Source organism: Oncorhynchus tshawytscha, linkage group LG16, assembly GCF_018296145.1.
Source record: "Oncorhynchus tshawytscha isolate Ot180627B linkage group LG16, Otsh_v2.0, whole genome shotgun sequence".
Taxonomy (NCBI): Eukaryota; Metazoa; Chordata; class Actinopteri; order Salmoniformes; family Salmonidae; genus Oncorhynchus; species Oncorhynchus tshawytscha.
The window spans coordinates 54,067,507-54,094,826 of NC_056444.1; the positions used below are offsets into that span (position 1 = coordinate 54,067,507).

Consider the following 27,320-nt stretch of genomic DNA (forward strand, 5'->3'; position numbering starts at 1 on the left):
TGGATGAACAACATTGTGGTTACTCCACAATACTAACCTAATTGAAAGAGTGAAAAGAAGGAAGCCTGTACTGAATACAAATGTTCCAAGACATGCATCCCGTTTGCAATAAGGCACTAAAGTATTGTGGCAAAGCAACTAACCTTTCGTCCTGAATACAAAGAGTTATGTTTGGGGTAAATCCAATACAACAACATGACTAAGTACCACTCCCTGGATTTTCAAGCATAGTGGTGGCTGCATCATGTTATGGGTATGCTTGTAAATCGCTATGAACTGGGGAGTTTCAGGATAAAAAAATAAACAGAATGGAGCTAAGCACAAGCAAAATAGTAGAGGAAAACCTGGTTCAGTCTACTTTAGACCAGACACTGGGAGATGAATTCACATTTAAGCTGGACAATAACCTAAAACACAAGAAAATCTATCCTGAAATTGCTTACCAAGGCGGCAATGAATGTTCCTCAGTGGCCGAGTTAGCGTTATCTTAAATCTGCTTGAAAGTCTATGGCAAGACCTGAGAATAGTTGTCTAGCAATGATCAACAACCACTTTGACAGGGCTTGAAGAATTTTGAAAATAATAAAATGGGCAAATGTTGCACAATCCAGGTGTGGAAACCTCTTAGAGACTTACCCAGAAGGGGTCACAGCTGTAATCCCTGCCAAAGGTGCTTCTACAAATGATTGATTCAGGGCTGTGAATTACTAGCGTGAGATATTTCTGTATTTCATTTTCTATAACTTTGCAAACATTTCTAAAAACATGTTTTCACTTTGTCATTATGGGGCATTGTGTGTAGATGGGTGAGATTATTTCTCAAATCAATTTTGAATTCAGGCTGTAACACAAAGTAGAATAAGTCAATACTTTCGGAAGGCAATGTATCTTCGTTTGAAATGGAATGTTTTACTTAATACGCATCATAATAGCAGTACAGGATAGCTCTAAATACATCAATGTAGGTCTGTGTGCATAAAAGTAAAAGGATAAAACAAGGTTTGCATTTGTACATTGATTCAAGCAACTTGTTCTACGATAAAAAAAATGTTTTTAAAAAGGTCATCTGTGCAGAGGTACTTGACATCAGGTGGAAGACTTTACTTTAATAAATGTTATATAATTTTAGCTCAGAGAGGAGCCCTGGAATTTGTTGGCTCCCGTTACGTCCCTCTCCCTAATTGAACCCATGAGTGCTTTGACTGAGACGGACAGCTTGGCCCTCTGGTCACCGGACAGTTTGATTTCAAACGCTTTACAGGGGTTTTTCGAAAGAAGATGTCTGGCGGTGAGCAACTTCTGATGAGAAACACTTGGCACGATTCATTCCATCAGCTCAAGCGCAGTGTTTTCCACTAGCGTCGGTTATACAGCCGGTTCCACACATTTTCAGCCAGGTACTTTTTTCACTTAAATTAACTGGGCTACTTCTTTACAATTTGCAGAAAAAAGTCCACCAAGCCCTCTCCCGCTTGAATGAATGATATGAATAAACCATACTACTTTTAAATTCAGAAAAAAGTCTGCAAAACTCTCCCCCGCTAGAATGAACCATATGCATCTTCTACCGATCTATTGACAAAGTGAGTGTTGACAGGGAAACACTGAGGGTTTGACAGTTGTCTGTCCCGGTTCCTCTCTCTGTGTGTGTGTGTGTGTGTGTGTGTGTGTGTGTGTGTGTGTGTACGCTGTGGTTGCAGTCAAATGTCTTTACACGGAGGGAGAGAGCATGATGCTCCTTCATCGTCTATTGTAACGACTAGTCGAAATCCACATAGTTTATTGTATCTAGCACATTCATTTAATTTATTTTGCATGTTTCATATGAAGCCACAAAGTGATGGCGCATAGGCTAACTGTGCTTTGATTGATGAACAGCAAGCTTAACTAGTTTATAAAAGGTGTCGAACTGACTGAATAAAGTCAATCTCCTTCATCTCTGACATTCAATAATGTCCATGGTATCACATCGGGATAAGTAAACTAAAGATCTCATTTGTATTTTTGATATATAGTCCATCAGGACTTGCCAGACACTGATGTTAAAATGAGTGACTTGTCAGTAGCCTACCGAAACACATCGGTTAGAGAGCCCTTCATTTGGCTCCCATATTTGTATTCTATTAGGCTTTTTGCCGATTATCTGCAGATAAATGAGAAAAAAAATGATGGATATGGTAAATCGTCCTCACTGCAGGAACAATAGGTAGGCTTGTGGAAAGATAGCCTCACTCTTGTCCAAAATGTGCTAAAATAAATAAATAAAACAGATTGAATTGTTATGAGGCTAAAGATAAGGCATTTTCAAAGATGTTGATAAACAGTGCCTTCGGGAAGGATTCAGAACCTATGACTTTGTCCACATTGTGTTAAGTTACAGCCGTATTCTAAAAATGGATTTAAAAAAGAATCCTCACCAATCTACGCACAATACCCCATAATGACAAAGCGGAAAAAACAGGTTTTTAGAAATGTTTGCTTATTTATTAAAAATACAAAACAGAAATATGTAAATAACGTATGTATTCAGACCATTTGCTATGAGACTCGAAATTGAGCTCAGGTGCATCCTGTTTCCCTTGATCATCATTGAGATGTTCACACAACTTGTGTTGTCCACCTGTGGTAAATATAATTGATTGGACATGATTTGGAAAGGCACACACCTGTCTATAAGGTCCCACAATTGAGAATGCATGTCAGATCAATAACCAAGCCATGAGATCAAAGGAATTGTCCATGGAGCTCCGAGACAGGATTGTGTCGAAGGCAAAGATCTAGGGAAGTGTACCAAAACATTTTTGCATCATTGAAGTTCCAAGAACACAGTGGCCTCCATTATTCTTAAGTGGAAGAAGTTTGGAACCATGAAGACTCTTCCTAGAGCTGGCCTCCCAGCCAAACTGAGCAATCAGGGGAGAAGGGCCTTGGTCAGGGAGGTGGCCAAGAACCTGATGGTCACTCTGACAGAGCTCCAGAGTTCCTCTGTGGAAATGGGAGAACCTTCCTGAAGCACAACCATCTCTACAGCACTCCACCAAATCAGGCCTTTATGGTAGAGAGACCAGACGGAAGCCACTCCTTAGTAAAAGGCACATAACAGCCCGCTTGGCACCAAAAGACTCCAGGGCCATGAGAAAACAAGATTCTCTGGTCTGATGAAACCAAGAAATAACTATTTGGCCTGAATGCCAAGCGTCAGGTCTGGAGGAAACTTGGCACCATCTCTACGGTAAAAGCATGGAGGTGGCAGCATCATGCTGTGGGGATGTTTTTCAGTGGCAGGGACTGGGAGTGTAGTCAGGATTGAGTCAAAGATGAACGGAGCAAAGTACAGAGAGATCCTTGATGAAAACCTGCTCCAGAGTGCTCAGGACCTCAGACTGGGGCAAAAGTTCACCTTCCAACAAGACAACGAACCTAAGCACAGAGCCAAGACAACACAGGAGTCACTTCAGGACAAGTCTTAATGTCCTTGAGTGGCCCAGCCAGAGCCCGGACTTGAACCCAAACAAACATCTCTGGAGAGACCAGAAAATTGCTGTGCAGCAACGCTTCCTATCCAGTCTGACAAAGCTTGAGAGGATCTGCAGAGAAGAATGGGAGAAACCACCAAATACAGGTGTGCCAAGCTTGTAGCATCAAACCCAAGAAGAAGACTCAAGGCTGTAAGCGCTGCCAAAGGTGCTTCAACAAAGTACTGCGTAAAGGGTCTGAATACCAATGCAAATGTGATATTTCAGCTCCTTATTGTTTAATAAATTATCAAAAATTTCTAAGAGCCTGTTTTTGCTTTGTCATTATGAGGTAGTGTGTGTAGATTGAGGGGGGGAAAAGCTATTAAATTAATTTCACAATAAGCCTGTAACCTAACAACATGTGGAACAAGTCAAGGAGCTCTGAAGGCACTGTAGGTCTACTGATTTAATCAGTCTGACAATGGAGTAGACAACTGCTGCTTTCTGTGTAGCAAAGCCCACGATTAACACCAGCTTCATTCTTCAATCATACCTGTATTGCAGATACCTGACAAAAATGGCTCTAAAAAAGGTTGTTTGGAGCCTACGGAAGTCCGCAGACCAGATTATTTAGGAATAAATCTGTTGGTCAATAGATACACAAGTTGATTTTAAATAAATGACATACTGCAACTCACAAAGAGAGTTGCAATTGTTGAAATTCTTTCACTAATTTAACTGAGTGGCCATCACACAATTTGTTTGATTTTAAATGTAACCTTTAATTTATTTATGATAATTTGGGCAATTCACTTCATTTTTCTGTTTAAATAAAATATATAATTTAAAGAACAACCATATCTTGCAGTAAAATACTTTACTCTTAAGAGAAGACAGGTTAAATGTTTTTTTTTTTAAATGGTGTAATGTCCTGATCATATTGGCCTAGGTCTAGACGATATCCCCATAAACTAGCAATACACTGAATTCAAACATGTTCAGTCACTCAAATTGTAAACACAATACCACAACTTTCCAATCTGGGAGGTAAACTCAATAAAGTATGTTATCATTTTGCTGCATTTTAAAGATGGAATCAAGACATTAGAATGTGACAGAGTCCACCAAAATAGAGCTTGTTACGCAAAACAAATGCATAACCTGAGCCGGGGGATCCTGGCTGGCTACTCCATGTGCTTGTGGAAAACACCACATGCTTATCAAAAGTAGAGAACCATCGTGTTGGGAGCAGCAGGGCGAGCTCTTAATGTGTTTTTTAAATTGCATAGAAAACTATAAGGTCTATCCATGGGAGCCACACAAATAGGGGGCATTCGCAGAGGTTTATTGGTCTTAACACCTCTAATGTCAATGGGTGCTCTGCATTCTTCACATGCCGCATGGTGCGAAGCAAGAGAATATTTTGAGAAAACAGTGAATCTGGGGGGAAAAGCAACGTGGTGCTAACAGTATGAACTAGCATCCAGCTGGAAGTTCCAGCACTAGTGCTATTTGACAGATTCCAGGCCCAATGAATAGCAAAGGCCTCAGGGACATATTGCTTGAGAGTGAAATATGATTCACAACACAGTTTTTAGGCATCGAGAATATCTAGGAAAGCGTTTTATCCACTTATTTCCTAAAGACTGACTCACGCTTATGACTAAACCAAACACTACACAAAATATCTAGGAAAGTGTATTATCCACATATTTCCTAAAGACTGACTCACTCTTATGACTAAACCAAACGCTACACAAAAAATATACTCAATGGGCATGACATGAGGAAAATATTGTGATTTGTATTCCTCTAAGTCTTTATTCACAGCAGAAATTCTTGTGAATTTCTTGTGAAAGAGGTGGCAAGGTATAGCATGTGGCCAACATTTTGATGCCATATGTGACCGGTTACAGTATATATATAATATACAGACACACACAGACACACACACACACACACACACACACACACACACACACCCGGTCAAATGTTTTAGAACACCTACCTAGAAAACCTTAAATGGTTTTCCTTTATTTTTTACATTGTAGAATAATAGTGAAGACATCAAAACAAAACACACATGGAATCATGTAGTAACCAAAAGTGTTAAACAAATCCAAATATATTCTTCAAAGTAAACACCCTTTGACTTGATGACAGATTTGCACACTCTTAGCATTCTCTCCAAAAATACATCCTGTTTGCAAAAAGGCACTAAAGTAAATAACGCAAAAAAATGGGGCAAAGCAATTCACTTTGTGTCCTGAATACTAGGTGTTATGTGTTGTATTGGATTTGCGAAAACATTACTGAGTACCATATGCTCCATATTTTGAAGCATAGTGTTAGCTGCATCGTGTTATGGGTATGCTTGTAATCACTAAGAACTGAAGTTTTTTTTGAAAGCACAGGAAAATCCTAGAAGAAAACCTGGTTCAGTCTACTTTCCACCAGACACTAGTAGATGAATTCACCCTTCAGCAGGACAATAACCTAAAACACAAGGCCAAATCTATACTGGAGTTGCTTACCAAGAAGACAGTGAAAGTTCCCGAGTGGCCAAGTTCCAGTTTTGACTTAAATCTACGGCAAGACTTGAAAATGGTTGTCTAGCAATGATCAATAACCAACTTGACAGAACTTAAGAATTTTGAAAATAATAATAAAATGGGCAAATGTCACACAATACAGGTGTGGAAAGTTCTTAGACTTACCCAGTAACACTCACAGCTGTAATCAATGCCAAATATTCTAACATGTATTGACTCAGGGGTGTCAATACTTATGTAAATGAGATATTTCTGCATTTCATTTCCACAACATTTAAAAAAATATATGTTTTCATTGTAATTATGAGGTATATATATAGAAGGATGATAAAAAAATAATATATTTAATCCATTTTTAATACAGGCTGTAACAACAAAATGTGGAATAAGTCAAGGGATATGAATACTTTCTGAAGGCGCTGTAGATAGTTCTGAAGACATGTTAATTGAGGAAACTATTTGGTTCTCACTTTCGGGGCCTTCGATCACAAGGACATCAAACTGAGGAGCACAGCGCGCACACACACTTTACATCACAAACACAAACAAAACTATAAAAGTCCTTTCTGGTGGAGGTTTGACATTCATTCAGCTCTTTTGTGGCTAGCTTGTCCCTCGATGTACAGTAACTAGTTGATTTATTGTCACTCATGTTTACTTATTGTCACTCATATTGTTAATCCACTGTGCAAGAAAGGGACAGAAACACACACAGTGGCATCAATGACATACGCGTACTTAACCCTCAATTAAGAGTACTTAGCACCTTAAATTCCTTTGGCATGTAAAGAGGCAGCGTTTATTGCTGAAACGTTCCCGAGGGTGACACACAACTACCATTAAAAAGGACTACCTTCAGGTGTGAAGGCAAGCCAAAGATACGTTGCACACATACCATTACTTTGAGCAGTAAAATCACAAAGCTTGATACAAGTATCAAAAGTAATTAGCAAGGTGTGCCTCTGTATAAAGACGAGTCATAGGGAAGGAAAGGCTATTGGATACAAAGCCGCTCCCTTCTTTGCTCTTTCAGACAGGGCGAAAAATAAACTTTCAACACCTGACAAAGAAACGAGACACAGTGCAGAACCAACAAGAGTGAGCGAGAGAGAGATGGAGAGGTGGAGGGGGGGAGAAACAGGGGTGGGGAAGGCCCTCCGCCCAGAGGGTTGGAGGGGGGTCAGTGACTGTGAGCACAACCACAAAAGGGGAGGGCACATATGTCAAAAATATTTAAGATGCACCAGCCACAGCAGTGCTTTACTGAGGAGCAAAGAGCCTGAGCAAACAGTTGGCTAAAGGGAGCTTTACTTCAACCAGTCAGGACTTTGATTCCTAACTCACTCCAACCAATCCTGTTCACTTAGCCTCTTCAGGACCTCCAGCACCGCTAAAGAATCAGACTGGACCAGGACAGCTTGTATTCCAGCAGAGCAAGAACATAGGTGCAAGTATCTCATTTTTGAAACATAGAAAATGGTTAAGATGTCTTTGCGCACGGTGGCTCTGACTGTCACCCTGCTGCTGGTGCTGACAGAAGCGTGGGCGCAGAACCCAAGGAAGAGGCTGGCGCCACCCAAGCCTCCAAAGGCACAGTGCTGCGATGAGGTGCGCTCCCTGAAGGTACAGGTGGCCAACCTTACCAGCATCCTGGAGGAGCTGAACCGCAAGCAGGAGGCAGACTTGATGAACGTAGTTCGGCAGATGATGGAGCTGGACAAGCAGAACCGGCAGCAGGAGGCCCGCGTCACAGAGGCCGAGAGCAAGTATTCCGAGATCAACAACCGGGTGGAGATCATGCAGCTACAAGCCGTCGAGTCTGCCATTCAGACCTCGTCAGGTAAGAACTTACCATGTGGATGTGTCCCAGGTTCTTGGGTCAGGGAATTAAGCCCCTTTAATTTGTTCATTGCACCACAGCAACAAAGAAGAAAAGAGAAATTAAACACGGCTTTAGTGTACATTTAAAATGTAGTGTTTTCATTACTTCTCAACTTCAGTGGAGAAAAAAAAGAGGCTAAATTGAGGCATCAAAAACGGTTTGAAATTGAATAATTAGTAGGAATAAAACTCAAAAAGGTTTTCTGGTGAAAATAATAGCCTTTGAGTAGGTGAATGCAGTAGTACAGTAGTGACTGTGACAAATGGCCAGAGTGGAAATCTGTCCAGCTCCACATGGCAGACCCAGTTAAGTTTAGACCCAGACGATACTTCTCTCTCTCCCTCTCTATCGCGCTTGCCTGCTCAGCATCTTCTGCCAGATTCTCTCCACAGGTGTGAAAATCATATCACTGGCTGCCATACATTACACACTGCCATATATATATATATTCATAGCACACACCTAATGTCAGACACACAGGAAATTTGGTTGTCTTAAATGTATTTTTTCCTCCTCTTTATGATAGTCAGTCAGTCTGCAGTCAGAAAACGATCCACTTAAAAATACCCCTTAAAGAGAGACACGACTATTAGTTTCAAAACCATTAAACAACCAAACAAAATGTGTTCTATTAGATTGGTATGTAGGGTGGTGTTGTTTGTCAAAAATACAAACATTTTAAATTTACAGGACACTAGAAACATATTTTTGGACAAACTATAATTAGCTGTGGGCGCTCCGAATCTTGGGCACCAAACAGCTGCCATCAATTGGTGATAATGGAGATTATAGTGCGCAAGCCTGTCTGGGTGTCTCATGGCAACCAAAAGCCATAATTTGAACTCGTAGTCTCCTGTCTGCACGAAGTCTGTCAATAAAGACCACCTCCATCAAAGCCAAATTGTTTCCATCAGTCATCTGAACTTAACCAAACCATTCATCACTGTGGGGAGATTTAACCAGGCATGTCGAAGTGTACTCTTTTCATACCCTATTAGTCAGTCTTAGCAGTGTTGCTTTTATGATTCAGGCACGGTAAACAGAGAAAAGCTTTATAAAAAAGACAAATTACAGAGACACTGTGCAGACGGGGAAGCAGAGCAGGAAGAAAAGCAAAGATCGGAGTGATTCCACTCCAGCCTCGAAAACACTTCAGCCCCCTTTTGATGCATTGGATCCATTTCTCCCCAGTGATCTCAGAGCACCACTAACCGCATCACCATACCATCACATGAACAATTGAGAGAACTACGCAAAGAAACTGAACCATGCCGTGGATAATATCCTTTTATCTCAAAAGTCTGACTTCTCTGCCAGACATCCATTCCCATGATTCAGTCAATTAGGATTTTTTAAATCCACCATGAAACGGCATCTGCTTTAGCCATCTCTAATGACAAAACCTTTATTTTCTAGATGCTGTCTACGACTGCGCATCCCTGTACACCAAGAACTACAAGATCTCGGGGGAGTACAAACTGCCTGCAGATGACTTCCTGAATACCCCTGAGATCAACGTAAGTGATGAAACCCTGTAACTGCAAACAAGTTTTAGGTTCACACATCCCTGCTACATTGTAGTCTCTGTAGACTACACTGTAGACTTTTCACAGACTTGTTGGGGTAAGTTGTTTACATTTACATTTTAGTCATTTAGCAGACGCTCTTATGAAGAGCAACTTACTGTTGTGAGTACATACATTTTTGTACTGGTCCCCCGTGGGAATCGAACCCACAACCCTGGCGTTGTAAATACCATTCTCTACCAACTGATCCGCATGTTTAACCTGTGCTGTTGGTTTCAGGTATTCTGTGACATGGAAAGCAATGGCGGTGGGTGGACGATCATCCAGAGACGCAAGGTGGGCCTGACCTCCTTCAACCGCGACTGGAAACAGTACAAGAACGGCTTTGGCACCATCCGCGGAGACTTCTGGCTGGGCAATGACAACGTCTTCCGTATGACAAGGCAACCCAGCACACTGAGGATAGAGATGGAGGTACAAAGGACGGCTGAGGGTGGGAAACCCAAAACAGGCTAGCCGCTTAGACCAGGCCCCAGATATTGAGAGCAGTAAAATAGATAACTTGGTAAAGCATTCCATGGTTCTGACACACATCACTCCTGGGAAACTGATGTTAGCAAGTGGGAGGTTGCTAACATCCGTTAGGAGCCAGGAGACTGAAGACAGACCACCCAAAACACAGTAAAAAGAAAACTCATGGGCATGTGGTAAACCTCTTGCTTCGCCAAAAGTGATAACAGTACTATTTTAACTACAAAGTTCAATATTGTCAGTTGCGTAGTTTTACCACAAGCTGTGCAGCAAATATGTTAATCAGATACTATTTGTGTTTTCTGTTCTCCAATGAAGGACTGGGAAGGCCAGACCCGCTTTGCAGAGTACAGCTACTTCACAGTGAAAAACGAGTTGAACAGCTACAAACTCTTCCTCGCCAACTATAGTGGAAACGCCGGGGACTCTCTGCGCTACCACAACAACACCAACTTCAGCACCAAGGGCAAGGACAACGACAAATGTGTGGACGACTGTGCTTCACTACGCAAAGGTACAAAATACTTAACTCGGGTTTAAATCACAATTTAGATGAATAGATTAAGATTGATTCCATGTAAGAATTCATTGGAATCGATTCCTTGAACACCTTTCAATTTCTTTCCAATTACTATTTTACTATTTTCCCCTACAGGTGGTTACTGGTACAACTGTTGCACTGACTCCAACCTGAATGGCGTGTTCTATCGCTATGGCGACCACATCAAGAACTCAGATGGAATCACTTGGTACGGCTGGCACGGGCCCAACTACTCCCTGAAGAGGGTGGAGATGAAGATCCGGCCACAGAATTTTCAACCATAAACGCTTCGAACTTCAAACCCTGGATGATGTGCATGCTTGCCGAGAGATTTAACAAAGCCTCTGAGAAACCAAAGTCTTTCCCCTTGACCTTTGTTATTGCCTGGAATATTTCTATGGGTTGAATGCGTAATGCATTTAACATGTTTGATTGTAAATTGTAGTTAGTTTTGTATTTATCGTTGAAATACTTTATTTTCTTAAAAGCTTTACAGAAGCCTCTTTACCACTGTTCTGTAAGGGTAACTGAATGTTGCTTCCCTCCATCTGTCTCAAAGCAATAGGGTATATTTATCAGTCCTAACTCAAGCTGTCTACTAGCCTGTGGTTAAGTTGATTACATGTATTTGGCAGGTATGACAATGCAAAAAAGAAAAATATAAAGATCCATCAAGTGTTTTGCAATGGGCCTTTGTGAGCTGCTGGAATGGGAACGACCACCCAATGTACTTTCATCAGAAGTACCCGAAAGATTTTTATTGTGAAAGAAAATAACATGTAGATTTTTGGGGAATTGTGTCCTTTGTAAAACGTGTACAGCTCTATATTGTTGTTTTGTGGGATAGAAAATAAATGTGTATTTTTAAAAAAACAAAGTGTGTTGCTGATGGTAGTCAATGTGGTTTATTCATCTAGCCGCCTGTCTTAGTTCAATATCAAATTATCACAAGTCCCCAATGGTTAGCTGGTTCGGTGAAAGAGCAACAGTAGGTTTGAGAAGCAGACAGTTGATCACCCTCCTGTCTCTGACCAACAATGACCAAGCCTTTGCCTTCAGCCACCACTGATCTCTGACTCTCAGGTCACACTGACATACATGCCACAGTTCACATAGCCATACATGCCACAGGTCACATAGCCAAACTCCAGGAAACAACACCACACACACACAGTTTTCCACGACTGCCCGCCTAGTCAATACCAGATAAAGAAATTAATAAAAAGGGCTTTTCAACTACATACTGAAATGGTAAGAGTATATAGTGGAATGCCTTCAGCAAGATGCGCTGCCTGTGTAGTCTCTTCAAATTGGAGCGACGGTCAGGATGGAGGACATTCCAAATAGTGTGGGTGCTTCCATTCCTCACCTTCCCAAGAAAGACTGGCGGACGAGCGACATTCTTAAAAGTAAGTCATTGGGAGCTTAGGGACGGTGACAAATTCTGAGGATAATTTAAGATAGACGACAAATGACAGAGCCATGCTCATGTATGCAGAGGTTGTGGGTCCACCAGTCCAAAAAAGTTTCCACTGGCAGCTGCGGAGTGGGGCTTGGGCTCCCAAGGAGAACTGGGAGGTTCCCGTCGAATTCCTCATTAATCAAGGAACCCTATGGCCAGGTGTAACCTTTTGGTTGTGTATGTGGAATGCCCCTGTGCTAATGGCTGAGACTTCATTTCTTCGATCTGTCCACTGTAGGGCCTGACGGGGGACTTTTACAGTTCATTTACAGGGAAGCCCTACTTTCTCAAAAGGGTACTGCCAAAGCCTCTGCTATTTATATCAAGATATCGTACTGAGGGAGACGTTGGCTATTGGTCCTTTTGCTGGCGCTGTAAAAGAGGCAGTATCTTAAAAGTCAAATTAAGGAAATGACTAAATCAATATGCCGTCAAGGAGATATACAATAATTTTTTATAGAGTCTTTCAGATGCTGCTGAGAAGAAACTAAGTATTCATAAAACTATCAAACATTCCAGTAGATGGCCGGAAGCCATCAATTTTAGTAAGAGCTCTTACCTTCTACACAACATTTCAGAGTGCATTTCATATTGATGGATGTCAAGCATTGCACTTCACTTATGATTACTAGCATTAAATGGTAGTTAGCAATGGCAGTTAGCAAAGGTAGTTAGCAATGTAATGTATATGGCAGGGAGAGCTTATTTCAAAAGGCAAATAATACATTTTTAAAAAAACATCTCAATTTTGCATCTGTTTCAGTTTTAAAATGTTTAGTGTGGCACTATTAAACCCCAAAGTTATTTTAAAAATGTTTTATAGAAACCTGGTCGGAGGACTGTACAAAATTTAAATAACGCATATGAGTTAGGACGAGCAGCACTGGATGGGTACCCATCTCACAGTCGGACAGGATAGCTTCTGCTTAAGAGGTTGCAGCCCCTTACATCTGAGCATACCAAACTTTATTTGAAATTTCATTTCCACGGGAAACATTATGGCCGCGTATTTGTTATAAACAGATGGGCCAGATGCAATGACACTCGGTTCCAGCCACTGCAATAAGCGATCGTGCTACCAGTCTCACGATAAAACTGTAAATGAAATCAGCCCTTTCTTTAAGAGGCCTTTATATTAGCAACAGCACCAGAGGGACTCCGTCCAGACTCCAATCATTTAATTCAAACAAGAAAACATTTAAATTCAACACAAAATGTTATAAAATGACAGGGAATTTGAATGACACGTCATGTGAGAACCCATTGACATCGACTGATTTCTATCAAAATTATATTGCTTTGATCCTCTAATTGTATGAATTTCTTGAGCGGAGTGCCCAGCTACCAGACAGCAAAAGCGACAAGGAAAAAGAACATAGGTCTTTTAGAAAAGGCCAAGAAAACATCCTTCCTTCCTTATCTTAATACCTAAGCCGACGTGATTAAATAGCCTAAGTGAAAGGATGGTTTCCATTCAGATTGGTAATTACTTCAAGCAATGAAGGAAGAAATGAAAGAAGGATTTTAAGTATTTGAACGGGGCCCTAGGCTCACCTACCGCAGTGGTCTAATGGATTAACCCCAGGTCGCAGCTCCTAAATCATTTTTGCTGCCTCAAAGTCCCTCATGCCTTATTCATACTGTATACCCCTGCATCTGGACGGCTGTGGAGCATCATCAAAGTCGCTTTCAATTCCTAGGACGGCGTGGATAATGGAAAACTGTGCATTTCCGCTTCTGTAAATGCTTTCCACAGATTTGAAATGCCTAAATGCTAAATAAATGAAGACCCATATGGTCTGACTAGACTATGTTTTGAGATGACTTTTTGGCGTACAAATGCCAAAATGAAGGTTCATTACTAAGCCCACCAGCAACAGAGTCCCTGATACCTTACACACAGCTTTCTCTCTTTATTAAGGAAAACATTTAATTGCAATCCACTGCAAAGGCCAAATGTATATTTGGGGATCAGGAAAGAAATGGAAGACAATCTTCCAAATGTCCTGAATGAAGAATATCATGCAATGGCCCAAGAAATCTCTTACTTCAATATACACCAACCAAAACCATGGAATAGAACAGGCTGCTTGGTGCACAGGAGTCTCATGGGCAAAATACTAGGTTATTTTATGGGAAATCCTGGAGAGGTGAGAACCAGATGGGGAGATTGAAAACACTGAGCTGCTGGCTCCCATCATTCATCAAGGCTGGGAGAAATTGAAAACAGGCCCCTGAGAGAACGCTATTCCAGACCACTCGATGGATGAAAGGAGGCAAACGTCCAATTAAATGGCTGGAAAACAGTTCTCTTCATACAATACCAGCGTAAAAAACAAGGGTGAGAGGTGGGATGGAAAAGATGACAGGAGATATGAAAGAGCTATCGGATGGGGGATGTAGCAACCATTATCTGACTGGTGTAATAAGTTAGACTCATTGACTAAAGGACGTTTAACAACCCCTTTATCAGAGGTCGGCCTGGTCTTTAATGAGGCTTTGTGGTTCACAAATACACTAAACAAAACCCAAATAATAGGTAATGGAAGAACTAGCAAAGTGTAAGCTAAGAATAGTTGTATTGAGGTGGACACCTGTTCCACTGTGTCCCAACTCAAAACAGACTCAGATTTGGGTAAAGTGAAGTCTGCCAATGCTACAGTGACCAGGCCTAAAGCAAAGAAGCGAGAGAAAAAAGCGCTTAAGCATTAGCTACGGTCGGTTGTTCCATTCATGGCACACTAATCAAAACATCCCACTGCATCAATCGTAGCAGCCTTCTTTCCAAAATAGCTGCCCATCCAGAAATGATCCACTCGCCTTTTCCATGCGGGAGGAATTCCAAACGCATATTTTTCAAGGGTCATCCACAAAATGGACAAAATGTACCAGACCGACATTGTACTTACATAACCGGCGCGCTCTCTCTCGGTTTACACTTTGTCATCAAGGCAAGTAACTTTGAACTACTGGACATCTGGCATCTGTGTTCTCCAGCCATGTGCAATCACACGCATTCCACCAAAACTGACATGGGGGAGCCAAAGAAAATGGCTAAAAGCACTGGGTCTTCCATTCAAGCTATTTTTTGGTTAGGCTTCACCAAGTAGAAATGACCCAACACAAGCAAGAGTTATATAACCCAAGGGGAACCATACAGTATCCGTACTGCCTCAGTAGCTACCTGTAGAATGTCTGAACGATTGATGCTGGCCATAGCCAAGTCTGGGAAGCACAGGAAATGTAGTGTGCAACCACCAAATACTCCCCCGTTCTAAATGGGTTGTGTAGATGAATGTGTTCTCTTAGTGAGGTTCCTACCTGATAAGGGACTCTAGGATGAGAGGAGAGGCGCCCTTCTGGAACTCCAGCTCTTTGTAGTGGAGGGCCTTGGCGTAGGCACGACATTTGGCAGCCCTCTCACCCAGTAGAACAATGCCATTGTCGTCTCTCAGAGGCAGAGGACCCTGAAAAGACACAGGACATTCATTAGACGGGTGGATTGATGGAAGGATGGATGCCGTGGCACTGTGCTGAACCAGCGTTATCCAACAATGGGGTGGGTACACCTTTATTCCAGCCCACACATGATTCAGCTAATAAATACCCAGACAGAGGATAGTGATGAGTGGATTATTTGAATCCGGTCTGTGACTGCAGAGCTGGAACGAAAGCCTGCACACCAAGTAGTTCTCTCCAGGACTGGAGCTGAAGACCTCTGCTCAGAGTATGAACCCACCTTATCGCTGTGCTCCATGAACTCAGCCAGGTTTAGCAGGGTCTGGGTGACCTCGGCGATGTCCTGGGAGGTGAGGGCCAGTTCGATGCTGCGGATCAGCTCATCCTGCTGATCCTCACTCAGCTCAGACCAGCATGACAGGAAGGCTGCGTTGAACAGGTCCCTGACAACGGATGGGAAAGTTAGCAACAGCTTAACAGCAGTAACTTAGCATGCTGATATGCTCAACCTCTACATATATTTTTTGTATATAATCCATTTAAGTCTTCAGGGCAAGATATAGGCCTCCTGTTTGTCTTGTTGTGTGTTTGAAGGACCATAAGTTCATTAGTCCATCATAATAATTATATTGGTTAGGCATCAGAAGAAAAAAATTGCCCATGGATGCCACACCAAGGTGTGCCCAAGTTATCACGGCAAAACAAAACATGATCTGGTTTAAGAGTGGAAAAGAGGGGTCTTTTGGTTCAAACTAAACTGCAACTTGACACTTAATAGGACCTCTGTGGCTTACTGTGGACCTCTGTGGACCTCTGTGGCTTACTGAGGACCTCTGTGGCTTACTGAGGACCTCTGTGGCTTACTGAGGACCTCTGTGGCTTACTGAGGACCTCTGTGGCTTACTGAGGACCTCTGTGGCTTACTGAGGACCTCTGTGGCTTACTGAGGACCTCTGTGGCTTACTGAGGACCTCTGTGGCTTACTGAGGACCTCTGTGGCTTACTGAGGACCTCTGTGGCTTACTGAGGACCTCTGTGGGGGGAAAAACAGGGTGACTGCCTGGTGCTCTGAAGTGTGGTGGAACGTGGGATGGAGGGATGGAGAGATGGAGAGAAGGAAAGGGGACAGCTATACCTGGCGAGGGGAATGTAGGTTTGGGCCAGAGACCAGCACGAGCGCAGGGCAGGGGACGATGACTCCTTCAGCAGGACCACGCTCAGCCGTCTCAGCCACTCCAGCCAGTCGTCCTTGGACACCTTCCGAGCGGCGCCCCAGGCCTGTGGCCACCAGAAAAATTTAATGAAATCACATCACGTTAATGCACTTCATATGGCAACAGTTGGGGAGAGAAGAAGTTTCCATTAGCAGATCAGACTTGTCAGTGTATGACACTATGTTTAAGAGTGATTAGACGCGCCGAGGCAAAGGTGCTTCAAATCGTTGGGCATTGGCATCTTGTAGAAAGGGAAAATTGCTGATTATATCAGTAAGACATTACTTATTGCCTGGTGAAGTGTGGTCGATGAAAACAGAGCACTCTGTCAAAGGAAAAAAACATTTTAAATATCCACCATGAGAACCTTTGTATGAAAAATCACAATCAATGGACCATGAAGTGATTTAATAATGAGTATCTAAAATCAAAACAACTTCCCGTTTGAGGACAAAAACTAAATGTATTACTTGAAATAAGACAAGGCACAGTGCAGGAAATAAAACACCATTTTATTTCTCCTGACCTTCTGCAGGGCTGTGGTGCTGACGTGGAGCTTCTTCATTGGCCCCGCCTCCGCCGGGCCACTACCGACATCGCCCTGGTTACTGCGCAGCTGGCGATGCTGGAAGATTAAAGGATCCTCTTCCTCCTCCGCCAAAGTGTACCCCTGAGATAAACACAGTTACCATGACACACAAACAGTGAGCTCACACACAAATCAGGGCCTTCGAAACGTGTTGTCCACACAAGTTGCATTTCCTTCCTGAAGAGAAGCACACTGTTGACAAGCAACGTCCCTCGATGATTCTTCTTCTGTTACACCGTCTGCTCGGAATAAAAATTGAAACGTGCCTTCGTGTGTTCCTCACAAAGACTGCCTCCTCGTTATTCTCAACACATTTCATGGCACATGCTGACAATGTGAAAGGGTTGGAGTCAGGACTACTACCACACGATAGCATCATTGTTTTCTCGTATTCTCAGATTTAAAATGGATTAAATTGTTTTTGTCCCTTATCAATCTACACACAATACACCCATAATGAAAAAGCAAAAACAGTTTATTTTGTATTTTTTTATATATTTGCTCATTTAGATTTTGTTTTAATTCTACTGAAATATCACATTTACATAAGTATTCAGACCCTGTACTCAGTACTTTGTTGAAGCAATTGCAGTCTTCTTGGGTATGACGCTACAATTATTCTCTGCAGATCCTCTCAAGCTCTGTCAGGTTGGATGGGGAGTGTCACTGCACAGCTATTTTCAGGTCTCTCCAGAGATGTTCGATCGGGTTCAAGTCTGGGCTCTTGCTGGGCCACTCAAGGACATTCAGAGACTTGTCCCGAAGTCCAGATCTGACGCTTGGCATTCAGGCCAAAGAGTTCAATCTTGGTTTCATCAGACCAGAGAATCTTGTTTCTCTTCGTCAAAGTCCTTTAGTTGCCTTTTGGCAAACTCCAAGCGGGCTGTCATGTGCCTTTTACTGAGGAGTGGCTTCTGTCTGGCCACTCTACCATAAAGGCCTGATTGGTGGAGTGCTGCAGAGATGGTTGTCCTTCAGGAAGGTTCTCTGGAGCTCTGTCAGAGTGACGATCAGGTTCTTGGACACCTCCCTGAACAAGGCCCTTCTCCCCCGATTGCTCAGTTTGGCTCGGGAGGCCAGCTCTAGGAAGACTCTTGGTGGTTCCAAACTTCTTCCATTTAATAATGATAGAGGTCGCTGTGTTCTTGGGGACCTTCAATGCTGCAGAAATGTGTTGGTACCCTTCCCCAGATCTGTGCCTCGACACAATCCGGTCACGGAGCCCTACGGACAATTCCTTCCATCTCATGGCTTGGTTTTTGCTCTGACATCACTGTCAACTATGGGAACTTATATAGACAGGTGTGTGCCTTTCCAAATCATGTCCAAGCAATTGAATTTTCCACCGGTGGACTCCAATCAAGTTCTAGAAACATCTCAAGGAAGGTCAATGGAAACAGGATGCACCTGAGCTCAATTTCGGGTCTCATAGCAAAGGGTCTGAATACTTATGTAAATAAGGTATTTCTCATTTTTATATATATATAAAAACTGACCTTGACGATCCGACAGATGAGCACGTCATAGCGCTGGTGATTGATCCTGTGCTTCAACATCACTTTGTTCACCATGGGGATAAAGATCTGGTACTGAAGCCGGGAAAAGTAGAAAGAAATAGAGAGAGTAAATAAAAGAGTGTCGGGTATGTGGTGGTTTGTGCATTTAATCTGTTCACATCCATCCCCCCTCTGGCCATAACACTAATGACAGACTGGCGACGCCATCTGTATATGACCTCCGTTGCCCATGGTTTGATGGTTTGATCAAAAGCTGTTGCTTTTCAAGTCAGGGCCAGACTTCCCTGCATGTGGTCTGGTTAGGTTTCTAAGGTTTGGTTGGGGCTATGGGGGGTGACCTCATCGACTCTCGTAGATGACATCACCGACCCGCAGGAAGTAGTAAAAACTACAGGTACAGGAGAGAACCTTGAAGAGAAACTTATGGTCCTGGTGTGTGTGTCAGTGTGTGTGTGTGTGTGCCAGTGTGTGTGTGTGTGTGCGTGCGTCAGCTCCTGTTAGCGGTTCTACGAGGGCCCTGTGGGTACGGTAACTAATAATGAGGTACCTTCTTGCCCAGCTGGAAAACGAGCGACGACAACGTGTCCATGGCTGTGCTGCGTAGCTCGGGGGTGTTGTCCAGCGCGCGTACTATGGGGTGAATGATGCGCGACGCATAGTCCGTGAAGTCCAGGGACTCCGTCAGCCGGTCTAGCGTCTCCAAGGCAACCCTGAGGGGTGAAGGAAACACTGATAAACAACGCCTAGAAAAAAAGCTCAGTTACCAAAGCTCACTGGGAGTGCGTTTGGCGAGAAAGGGACATCTCACTCCAAATGCTAGGAAACAGAAATGGAGGCACTTGTCAAGCCCTCTCCGCCCCAAGCCCCAAAGTATTTATGAACACTTTTCCTCCATGACGCCCAGACAATAAATGTAAGACCCTGGCACTTAGTATTTCGGAAAGTGGGCCCAGTTTCTTCAGTACAGTCGCATTAATATAATATTACCAATTGGGAGGAGATGGGGACGGACATTTAACATGGGAGTGAACATACTCATGTGACTCAGTGACCTGTGAGTCAATTCATAAACTGTCAAAATGTACTTCACAGTGCATGTGCTCTATAACCAACTGGACGTGAAATGTTGAACTCACTTGCGGGCCTGTAGAGGTACGTCTGGGGCATCAAACAGCTTGACGATGGGAGGCAGCAACAGGTGGAGGTAGTCGTCCAGGTTAGCACCGAACAGCTGAATGGCATTGAGGAGCTGAAGATACAATATAGACAACAGAGTTAAAACGGGCAGTATAAGGAATACATCAAGGATAAGGTACAGCCCTGATGGTACACCTAATGGGAGAGACTCCACCAACTGGAGGAGCAGATAGTATGCATCCTTATACTGGTTGGATGGTCAAAAAGTAAAACAAGACGAGAGGTTCAGAGGAACTTTCGCCTCCAGCAAAGTAAATTGTTATGTTTTCATTTTACATATGCAATGTGTATGGTATTGTTCATGAAAAGTGAGTTGCAATGCCAACATCCATGTCTTTCAAAAGGGGTTCTTAGTCATTGTGAGCAAAGGCTACAGAACCGTGTCCTTTGATACTCCTGGCCCTCCTACTTGCTTCATTATAGCACACTGGTTCCAACACGACCCTCAAGCCATGGATTTCAGCACAGTGAAGTGGCTGGATGTTTTCTGTGCAACTAACACATTTTCCTGTACATGATTACTGAATGCAAGGGGGCAGCGGGAATGTCTGTGTCTGTGTGTGTGTGTGTGTACACGTGTCAGGTGTGGATGACGTATAGGCTATGCCATTGACTGTGAGACCCCCCCTTCTTCATTGCCTTGGCGAGACTACAGGAAGTAGGGAGCTCAACTGAACAGCTCCGGCTAATGATGGAGTTCTGTTTTCTTTTCTCTACTTGGACTGGAAGGTAACCCGATTCTTCCTGGCTCTACTGTGACCCTCTGGTAATACATATGGAGGCTAGACCAGGGCTGCCTTACAAATGGCACCCTATTCCCTATATAGTGCACTACTTTTGACCTGAGCCCCGCTATTGGCTCTGGTCAAAAGTAGTGCACTATATAGGGAATTTGAGACATAACCTAGAACTCGGGTTCAAAAGACCATAACCAGACGTACTGTAAGAGGTTGCAGCTAGCTGTGTGCCTCTGGTTATCTAATATCCCATCGCTGCCTTAGAGAAACAAGACACATGCTACACCAGAGAGAGAGGTTGAATAACTGTAGTGGGTTAGTAAGAGTGCAATGTTGCCCTGTGGTTTATTTTCACCCCCAAGATTTAATGTTTGAGGAAAACCCATATCAGTGTCATAGCTAAAATTGGTGAAATAAGAGAGAGTACCAGCTATGCTTCGTTGGCTGGGTGCTTGTAGTGAGTATGCTTTGGCTAGAGGCTAGACTAAAAGGGTCATGGGGTGAGTTTTGATTGCAACCACAAACAAATGGGACATGGAACAGGAAGTAAATTGGACTTTGAAGGGGGCCATGTCGTGGCAGTAGTGCAGTAGATTATGATTTTAAAGAACCGATAAATGATTTAATTTATGTAATGGTTCCTCGGGTCCTTATATATTTGACTAACCATGACTTACGGTGTACAATTACAATGTGTGTTGATGTGGTATTCACTGGATACAGGAAAATACTTGGAACAAATACTGTACTAACAAGAGCATCAGCACATTTCCTCTATGTGGTGTTGAGAATATAAACACACTAAATAGTCCAAAATAACAAAAGTGACTCCCGCACTCAAATTTACCTCTGCATGTCTATCTCACTCCAGATACTTATGTCCCTGCTCGCTAGGACAATGGCATAAATAACTGGACCGATATAGAAGAGCAGAGGTAAAATAAGTCATTTTGACCAGTTCTGCCTGCTGACACTCTCTTGGACAAGGTCAAACTCTGACCAAAATGTGTACAAACAAACCCCCAGAAGTGTGTGGAAGTCAGTCCTTATAAAAATAAAAAAAGATGACATTATCCTCACGACTTTACCTTGATGGTGACACTGCGGCCCATGCTCATGTCGTGCATGAAGACGCGCAGCATGTGTGGGATGAGCTGCGGCAGGTAGAGCTTGAACTCGCCGCCCAAGGCCACCACGATCTGCTCAATCAGCAGGATGATGGTGTTCTGCATGGGATTGTTAGGTGTCCAGTACTCCTATGGAATGAGAATAATACACATGTAGTTACTTGCAACGACTGTGATATGTGGTGGTTATACCTCCCTTAGTTGAATGCACTGATTGTAACTTGCTCTGGATAAGAGTATCTGCTAAATGACTAACATGTCAAAACGTAAACCATTATTCTGACTTGAGATCTGTGTGCACAACTTCCGCGTAAATCCTTCATTGATGCCAATGGGAGACGGTTCTCAAGTTAGGATCCCGCCCTTAAGCCATGGAGGGACATTATCTCCGTATTGAGAAATGTGTTTTTCCTAAATAATGAGTTGACCTGAATTCACGCAAGTCCAGGTCCTTATGTTTTGTGCTTTTTAGGGTTTAAGAGCTTCGGAGGGTACAGCCAAGGTGCTAGCGACCAAGCACTACCTCATGCGGTCCCATTGCCATACATTAGGAGAGATGAGGGTCTGGGACTGGGGTAATTGGGTCAAATGGTGTTTCCATCACGAAACGCCAGATTTAGAAGGAGATTCCTCCTCTATGCAATGCGACGTCCTCACGTGCCAGTGGTGGGATGCCAATTTCCTGTCAATCAACTCGGCAACCTTTCTCAATATGACTCCGCCACCACTATGAAAAACAGGGTTTAAGATCTGTCACAGCCACTGGTGATTGGGAGATAATGGGGGTGTAAAGGAATGTAGTCACGCAATACATTGAAGGGCCAATAGCCTTCAGCTATGAAAGCTCTTAAGAGGTATTTTGTGAGTGGCCAGTGTTCCAACCCCCGCTTTCCTGCTCTGACTGGAACTAGCCTACGTTAGGGCTGCTATTCCTACAACAGATTATGTGATTTCACCTCCCGAAGTCCCGAATGGCTATTCCAGCCCCTCATCTGGACGCATGAGGTAGACAGTTACTACAATGAATAGAGCCCTTTGTTTTACTCACCATTTATTAACTCCAGCTAAAATGTGCAATGGCTCAGCTTCCCGGAAAAGTTACTGACTGCTGATTTAGAATGTTATTTTGATTACAGTAAATAATGGACATTTGATATGCTGTTCCTTGCTAAATGAGTATGTAGTGCTAGACCAGCGGTGGCCAAACTTTTTGACGCGAGGGCCACATCTGGATTTTCTAAATTCAACAGAGAAAAAGGACCAGTTATTTGAAAATATAAAAAAAGGTCCATTATAATTTCTACCTACTTTCGATTTCGTTTTAGACGTTCAAGAGTGGCCTAGTGTTTTTTTTAACCAATAATAAATCACCCCCCCACACACACACAAAAACAAACTACTCAAACCTCCTGCGGCCAAGATTGAATGGGCTCATAGAAGGTTTTAACAGTTGCTTTCACAGTAGGACTTCACACAGGTATTTTCTTCTTTGCACTAGTGAAGGTCTCAGTTAATTGGGAAGGAATGACACTGTAGAGTGGAGCAGTTGAATAAAATATTTCAATCCTGAACGTAGAATAGATACAACCAAATACTCATTTCTGAAAACAACTTTTCTACAAACAAAATAACTTCTCCATAACAAACGGCTTTTAATGGAGCAACTTTCATTCTGGATGGACAAACAGGCTTCGTGCCACCAAGAGAGTCACGCTCAAGTCACATTTCCCCTTGCACATTAGAGCCAAAGAGGAAAGTCGAGAGAGAAATGTACACAATTAAGAGTTCGCTGCTGTTTTCTGAGCGAGTGGAAAAAGAGAGAATGAAAGGGGGCCTTGTTTTTGAAGAGGCAACTCACTCTGATGAGTGTGAAGATGTCATCCATGTAGGGGCGGATGTGGATTTTTACAAAGCACACGACCATCCCCATCTGCTGGAAGAGAAACTGAAAGAGAGGGAGAGAAAATAGCAGGTGTAAGCAAAACACATTGATTGCTCACCAGTCAGGCTTAGCTTGGGAAACTATCTATCTGATTGTGGGTCAATCCTTTAGCTACGTGCATCTCGACTCCCGATTTCAAACCCCCCATTTATGGAGCGGAAAGCGTACGGTTGTAATAAAAATGGGTTGGCGCAAAACAACTTCGTAAAAAAGCAGGTAAAAACACTGAAGTGGAAAGGTTCTACCTTCACAAGTATGGCACAGCCTTAACTTTACAGCTACCCTGACTTTTACCCAGCTACCTCTAAAAATCCATTATTTCACAAAACGACTAGCGGTAGTACTTAATTTCAGCTAAAACAAAGAAATACACAACAATTAAACAGCCACAAGTGCCAATCAACAAGGAGAAATCATGAAACACGACATAGTTCCCAGCTAGCAGTAGCTAGCAAGTTACCTCTCGAATGCTAGCGTCGCACACGCGGATGACGTTGAGGAAGGTGGGCATGACCTGCGGCAGGAACTGGACACACTTCAGGCCCAGGGACTTGAAGATGAAGGTGACCGCCTGCACCACCATGGTGTGGTGGTTAGAGAGGGAGGGGTCACGCAGGATGCGCATCAACGTCACGATGGCCACCGCCGGGTAGAACTCGTCCAGGGGGAGGTTGCCCATGTTCACCAGCATCTCACTGGTACTGTAGTCGGCTGAGAGGGATAGAGAAAAAAATTCTAGCACACATGCCTATTTTTTTTACTTTTGAATTATTTTCAGGCCACTGAGAGAAACAAACCATCCTTTTGTGAAGGTACAGTGCCTCTATTTGTTTGTAGCCACTAAAATAAAAAATTCATTAGAAAAATACAGGCCACCTTTTCTTGTTTCTTGACATGTTATGTTTATATTGATGTTACACAGGGAAGTGTTGTGATTCGACAATGTACTGCAGTTCACTGAACAATGCACAGTAAATGTAACAAACTCAAAACGGTGGCATGTCTTTCATGCCTATAAGACAAAGCATATTGAAACATAACGAAAGACCAACTGCTGTCAATTTCTCCTTTAGAGTAGTCTTTATTTCAGTCATTCATATTCACACAGTGATAATACTCATCGCTCCTTCTACTTTATAACAAGGAAACTATGATACAAGTATTCCATCTTACTGCAGGGAGAAGGCATTTATAGATTAAACAAATTAAAATCCTAGTTCTGTTATGTACATTATATACAAACAAAATGAATCTTTACATACATTTGATAACAATGGATACATTTGTTTAAAACATTGCGGTAATATTACGCATTGATAATCAACAGGAAGAATTTTAACGGTAGAAGAGTAACACAGCTGCTTCAGTTAACTTCTTTGATGCACTCCATTCTGTGTTGGTCCCATAACCATTCCAGTCAAAGGCTGGGAAGTCGCCACACTGACGAGGGGCTCCCTCAGGGAAATGTCCACCACCACCAATACAGTAATGTTCAGTGTCGCCGCCAGTTGTTGGTTTGACCCCAGAGCAGATAGCCATGGCCGCCAGTTCATTATTTATTGGCCTGAAAGTGATGAAGCCCGGTTCAAACTGGTTTCTTGTGTTGGGTCCGTAAAGTTGTCTTGTGGTTTCTTTGTCCCCAAAGTCGTACACAATTGGAATGACAGGTCCTGTGTTCCCACTTGCCTCAGCATTATATCTCACTGGGTAGAGCTTAAAGAGTTGATGCAGATTTCCCCCTTGAATGGAGAGAAAGCTTCTCTCTGTGTGGTAACGGATGATGGCGCCTAGGTTCCAGTGTTCCATAGGGGAGTTGTTGGGAACGTGCCACACCGAAATGTCTTCTGCCACAATGTCATAATACCCAGGATTCTTGAAGTCGTCTGAGGTGGCACCCTCTGCGGTTCCAAAAGTGGCCCTGTTGGCCCAGTTCCCATCTCCGTCTGGCCAGTTGGGGTTGCTGCCTTGCTGGCTGGACCAACGGTCACCCATTGTGCACTTCCCATACACGTTGTTCTCGTGCACGCTCGCCACAAGTGTCCAGCCACCGCCAGCGGTGGTCATGTCGCAGAAGGTCTGGTAGACTGTCCCGCTGGCTGTGGTCAGGTAGTACAGCCCATCTTCATGTTGATTATATCGGTCCCTTATTTCCTTACAGCTTCTGCCAATGTAACTTGACCTGTTCCTCAGTCTTAAATCGGTTGCGGCAACAACTGTAGCTGCTGCATACACGTTTCCTTGTAGTGCTTCTGGAAATTGAGGCAGTTCCACCAACAGTAGATGGATCATTATCAGGAGAACACAATACTTCATGTCTTCTGTGGTGAGTTCTCAGTGAAGTATCTATTCAGTCTGTGTCCAAGACAAGGTATGTTGTCAACCCATGGCAATGCTTATATTTATACCCTTAGGGCCAATGTCTCTTTTGTCAACTGTGACCCACTCAACATCCAAATAAAGTTAATCTTTTATTAAGTTGTCAATAGGGTTGCTAAACTCCGGAAACTTTCCCAAAATCTGCAGGTTTAAAAGAAAACCCGATTGGAAGTTCCCGAAATGTTGCAACCCCAGTTAACAACAAACATGACATGGCGATAAGCACGCAATAATGGACAGTCACTACCATCATGGGGCTCTAATTATAATTGCTGTATTCTGTGTTGTTGGACAATTGAATGTTCTCAATATTTTGCGATGAAATTTAAATGTAAAAAGTTCTAAAATCATTTCAAGGTCCTATTTCATAATGCATTTAATGTTAAAGGAAATACTTTGGGATTCTGGCAATGAACCCTTTATCTACTTCCCCAGAGTCCGATTAACTCCTTTTTATGTCTCTGCATCCAGTATAAAAAGGAAGTTAGAGGTAGTTTTGCAAGCCAATGCCAACTAGCGTTAGGCAATGGCTGAAAGTCTACAGTATCTACTACCATGCTAGCAGTTACCATAGACTTCCAGGCATTGCGCTAACGCTAGTTAGCAACTTCCTTCAAACTGCACGAAGAGACATTAAAAACAGTATCCATGAGTTCTTCTGACTCCAGGGAAGTAGATAACAGGTTCATTGCCAAAATACTGAAGTATCCTCCCAAGCCAAGGATTCTTGCATCACGGTCTCAAGACCCTAGGTGACCAAGGCCAACCCTGTCTGCTGCCGTGAGCAGGGTTTGGTTTTATGGTCGAGTCAGGGAGACCGATATATCTGATATTCAACGTTTCATTGGCCTAGCATAGGAGTCGAGTTTCAGCCCTTAATGCAAGTACCACACTTCTTAATACCTTCTCCCTCCCTTTACGCTCTAGTCTAGAGCAAGACACAATAGGTGAGCACCTGGGCAGAACGCCTGTGTTCCTTTGGACAGGCCAGCTTCTCTATTGCCTCACGCGCAGTACATCGGGCCTTTAGTAGGCCTAAGATAACATGAAGAGAACAATGGAGACTTGGTGCCAATTACATCAGCAACTTTCCCCCCCGAACAAAACAGATCTAGGTTTGTTACTGTGCGTCAGAGGGTACAGAGTAATGTCGGGACAGGAGCATTGTATCGGATCTCACCCTGAGCATGCTACTACATTATACCTTTAT

At 43.0% G+C, this 27,320-nt stretch overlaps 3 protein-coding genes across 4 annotated transcripts in view; 1 reads left to right on the forward strand and 2 right to left on the reverse strand.

Moving 5' to 3' along the window:
• Positions 1 to 27,320, reverse strand: part of mtor (mechanistic target of rapamycin kinase) — a 132,689-nt gene that overhangs the window by 93,460 nt on the left and 11,909 nt on the right. For both annotated transcript variants that reach the window (XM_042299362.1, XM_042299361.1), the window contains exons 19-28: positions 24,195 to 24,445; positions 23,651 to 23,737; positions 21,754 to 21,921; positions 19,868 to 19,980; positions 19,279 to 19,441; positions 18,711 to 18,803; positions 17,152 to 17,295; positions 16,547 to 16,689; positions 15,692 to 15,854; positions 15,274 to 15,419 (exon numbers count right to left, since the gene is read on the reverse strand). In XM_042299362.1, coding sequence (XP_042155296.1) covers positions 15,274 to 15,419; positions 15,692 to 15,854; positions 16,547 to 16,689; positions 17,152 to 17,295; positions 18,711 to 18,803; positions 19,279 to 19,441; positions 19,868 to 19,980; positions 21,754 to 21,921; positions 23,651 to 23,737; positions 24,195 to 24,445 — 1,471 coding nt within the window. The remainder of the gene's footprint in view (positions 1 to 15,273; positions 15,420 to 15,691; positions 15,855 to 16,546; positions 16,690 to 17,151; positions 17,296 to 18,710; positions 18,804 to 19,278; positions 19,442 to 19,867; positions 19,981 to 21,753; positions 21,922 to 23,650; positions 23,738 to 24,194; positions 24,446 to 27,320) is intronic.
• Positions 7,250 to 11,363, forward strand: LOC112233025 (angiopoietin-related protein 7). Its single transcript, XM_024400376.2, has 5 exons — positions 7,250 to 7,850; positions 9,309 to 9,409; positions 9,698 to 9,892; positions 10,268 to 10,463; positions 10,605 to 11,363. Exons 1-5 carry the CDS (start codon positions 7,487 to 7,489, stop codon positions 10,772 to 10,774), a joined length of 1,026 nt encoding a protein of 341 aa, XP_024256144.1. The 5' UTR covers positions 7,250 to 7,486; the 3' UTR covers positions 10,775 to 11,363.
• LOC112215921 (intelectin) lies at positions 24,792 to 26,110 on the reverse strand. The gene has a single exon (XM_024375423.2). It carries the CDS (start codon positions 26,045 to 26,047, stop codon positions 25,070 to 25,072), a length of 978 nt encoding a protein of 325 aa, XP_024231191.1. The 5' UTR covers positions 26,048 to 26,110; the 3' UTR covers positions 24,792 to 25,069.

Coding starts and splice junctions, on each gene's coding strand:
- LOC112233025 (XM_024400376.2), top strand. CDS start 7,487: ATGGTTAAGATGTCTTTGCGCACGGTGGCTCTGACTGTCACCCTGCTG. Junction 7,851..9,308: donor TGCCATTCAGACCTCGTCAG/GTAAGAACTTAC, acceptor TTTATTTTCTAG/ATGCTGTCTACGACTGCGCA. Junction 9,410..9,697: donor TGAATACCCCTGAGATCAAC/GTAAGTGATGAA, acceptor TGTTGGTTTCAG/GTATTCTGTGACATGGAAAG.
- LOC112215921 (XM_024375423.2), bottom strand. CDS start 26,047: ATGAAGTATTGTGTTCTCCTGATAATGATCCATCTACTGTTGGTGGAA.